Source organism: Vigna radiata, chromosome 2 (genome assembly GCF_000741045.1).
Source record: "Vigna radiata var. radiata cultivar VC1973A chromosome 2, Vradiata_ver6, whole genome shotgun sequence".
Classification (NCBI taxonomy): domain Eukaryota; kingdom Viridiplantae; phylum Streptophyta; class Magnoliopsida; order Fabales; family Fabaceae; genus Vigna; species Vigna radiata.
Window position 1 is genome coordinate 7,737 of NC_028352.1, and position 2,984 is coordinate 10,720.

Genomic DNA, 2,984 nt, shown 5'->3' on the forward strand with positions numbered 1-2,984 from the left:
GTAAGACCCCTAACTCTTACCCTCTCTCTAACTCACATTAGTAATCGCAACAGTCGTTTGAGTGTTTAGTTAAGGTTGCCGAGTTAACTCGGACGAGTTTGAGTGTTTAGTTAAGGTTGCCGAGTTAACTCGGTAGTGAACTCGTTTTTTGAGTGAACTTGGTGGACTCGTTTATAAACTCGGTAAAAACGTATGAAATCGCGATTTTGCCGCGATTTGANGAGTTTAAAACGGGTAGAAACGAAAAACTTTTTGGCGATTGAATACCTTGTTAGGGTTCCTCAACGTTCTCACTGTGCTTCACTCTCCAGTTTGCGTTTCTGATCGGGTTTCATCTCCTAACTTTCGCACTCCATCCGACCGTCGTTGGTGGTCGCATTTCGTCCGCTCCGGTTCGTGATCACCGTGGTCGCGCTAGGATCACCTGCGTCACACTCTCCGTCCAGTCACCTTCGTGTTGCTGTCGTAGCTTCTGGTCTCACAGCTTCAGTCCCGCTCCTTCCGGTTTGCACTCTTAGTATTTTTTTCATTTTAAACGTTACAATCTCCCTAACCCCGTTTTCTTTCTTTTAAACATTACAATCCTCAGCACTTTCATGTCCTTTATTAAAAAATGTTTTTTTTTTTTGGAGTTGTTACCGCTCTACATTCTTTTTATTAAAAGAAGGTGTTTTTTGAATTTTAAAGCTGCATCCGCTGCCATACCATACTGCTATTCTGTCATACTTTTTCATCAAAAAATGTTTTTGAATTGTAAAGCTATTATAGAATACAACCTACTTTTAATTAAAAATATAATTTTAATTTATATTTTACATTATATTTTTATGAGTAATATTTCTATAAACTTATATGTATTTCAATTTACATAATTTTGTTATTTTATTTGAATTAGGATGTTATTTATATTTTTTTTTTCATGTAAAGTAAACTCGTAGAGTTTACGAGTCGAGTTTACTAGACTCTCACGAGTTTACGTAAACTCTCGAGTTTGACAACCTTGGTCAAAACAGTTAAGCTGACAACTAACTACTTACTCTTCCCTCTCCTCTCATATACTAACAGTTTCCTATCATAAACCCTAAACACCTACCATTATAAAATCATCACAGCTAACAAGCAAATAAAATTCAGTTAGAGTTTTCCACATAACCCCCCAACATGCTTTAATAATTCATTTATTCACATACATATTTGCAATCTAGTAAGACAATCCACTGAAAATGTACTACATATCAACAGATTTTATAGCTTCATTTGCACATGAACCAATATGACTCACCTCTCGACTAGCTCGAGTACCAACATATATGATAATATTCATTTCAGGAAGCCACTTCCTGAATTCTTTGGCCCAATTTGATAAACTGGAGAGCGGAACAACTCCAAGAAAAGGACCATGGATTTGCTGGGCATTCTNTGTAAGGAACAAAAAAGCATGTATTATTAAATTGCAAAGGCAATTGTAATCAAATAGATAACTGATATTACACCTGATGAAAACCAAGCATCGAGACTGACTGAACAATTTTTCCAAGGCCCATTTCATCAGCTAAAATGACATTTGTATCATTTCTCCAACTGCAAAATGCAAAAGACAGATTTAGAACATCAAAAATTTAAAGCAAAACGTGGCAGACAAACAAATACAAGCATGCATACCTGTTAACAAGAAAGTTCAGACCCTCTAGTTGATAATCACGGAGCTTTCCACCCTTCAACCACTCAGGTTGTTCCTCAAGCTTTCGCAAACTTGCTAAGCATCAGAAACAAATATTAAAATCACAATTTACATAGATAATATAGCATATGCTATTCTGTAAATGTCATAATGAACAAAAACATCTACGTATGGCATTAAAATAACCAAAGAACTAATAAAAGGAAATAGGCTTCAGAAGTAAGGAAATACAAAAAAAAAAAAGCCAAACAATCAAATAACCCCCTTTAACCAACTTTCTCTAATAGCCTCAGTAGTGATAAAGTGCACCATTGTAAAAGATCTTCTGATTATTGTTAAAACTACAAACACCATATAAGTTTTGCCCTTTAATTATTTAATAGCACTAGGAGAGCATAAAAACATGTTTACAAGCAATTTTAAATTAAACTCCAAATAAAGTTAATGCTAACCAGGACCCATAAGTGACAGATGTTTGCTTAATACATAATGAAGTTGGAAGGTTCAACCTATAGCCAAATTAAATATTCATCAATTATACCTAAGAAAAGGCAATATAAAAAAGCATCAAAGAAATCAACATATTTGACAATTACCATAGAAAAGGCTACAAATGTCCTTCCTAAGCATATAATATATAGGTCCCGAGGATTCCTCCCACACTACTTGTCGTTTCCTTAAGAAATCCAATTCTATTGCATAAGGCAGAAGAAAAAACATAAGGATAATTAAGAAAGGAAAAGTAGAAAGAAGAAACCATAAATTAGCTTGCTAAAAACTGATTCACAACCTCCATCTGATGTTGATGAGCTCAAGACTGATATCAGAGAAGGTGGTAGAATGGATTGAGGGTGGTAAAATTGATTCACNGCCTCAATTGTTGGGTTTGGTTGACTGGAATTGCTGCCAAGCATTTTGCCGCTTATTTTGTGTGACTTCAAGTTGCTCCATCTGCATCATAGCTAAGTGGCAGATAAACCACAAACAAAAAACAAGTCCAGAACCAACTTGCAAACGTTTTCGTTCTTGCAAGAACAAACAGGAGAAAAGACTTATCAAATTAAGTAGAATCCTTAAAAAACAAGAAAACTCAAGCATTTCATCAAACTCAAAAAGCAAACATTTTTAATTTAGAAAATTACAATTTCAAGATATAGCTAGAAAATTTACTGAAAATATCTCACTCACCACATCCTCAGGATCATCAGCCTCTATACAAATTTTGGCAGGTAGACTGCGAGACTGTAAATCAATTGATGCAGCTTGTGCAATTTTCCGATTGATAGCCTGTTTTGTAGCCTGC

At 35.1% G+C, this 2,984-nt stretch overlaps 1 protein-coding gene across 5 annotated transcripts in view; it reads right to left on the reverse strand.

Moving 5' to 3' along the window:
* LOC106777873 (protein CHROMATIN REMODELING 5-like) overlaps positions 1–2,984 on the reverse strand; it is a 10,492-nt gene extending 7,508 nt beyond the window's left edge. For 2 of the 5 annotated variants that reach the window (XM_022776702.1, XM_022776692.1), the window contains exons 1-6: positions 2,870–2,984; positions 2,472–2,632; positions 2,278–2,373; positions 1,663–1,756; positions 1,494–1,581; positions 1,283–1,417 (exon numbers count right to left, since the gene is read on the reverse strand). In XM_022776702.1, coding sequence (XP_022632423.1) covers positions 1,283–1,417; positions 1,494–1,581; positions 1,663–1,756; positions 2,278–2,373; positions 2,472–2,595 — 537 coding nt within the window. In that variant the 5' untranslated portion in view covers positions 2,596–2,632; positions 2,870–2,984. Of the gene's footprint in view, positions 1–1,282; positions 1,418–1,493; positions 1,582–1,662; positions 1,757–2,277; positions 2,374–2,471; positions 2,707–2,869 lie in introns of all 5 variants that reach the window. The other 3 variants (XM_014665687.2, XM_022776696.1, XM_014665696.2) reach the window with 3 other exon arrangements.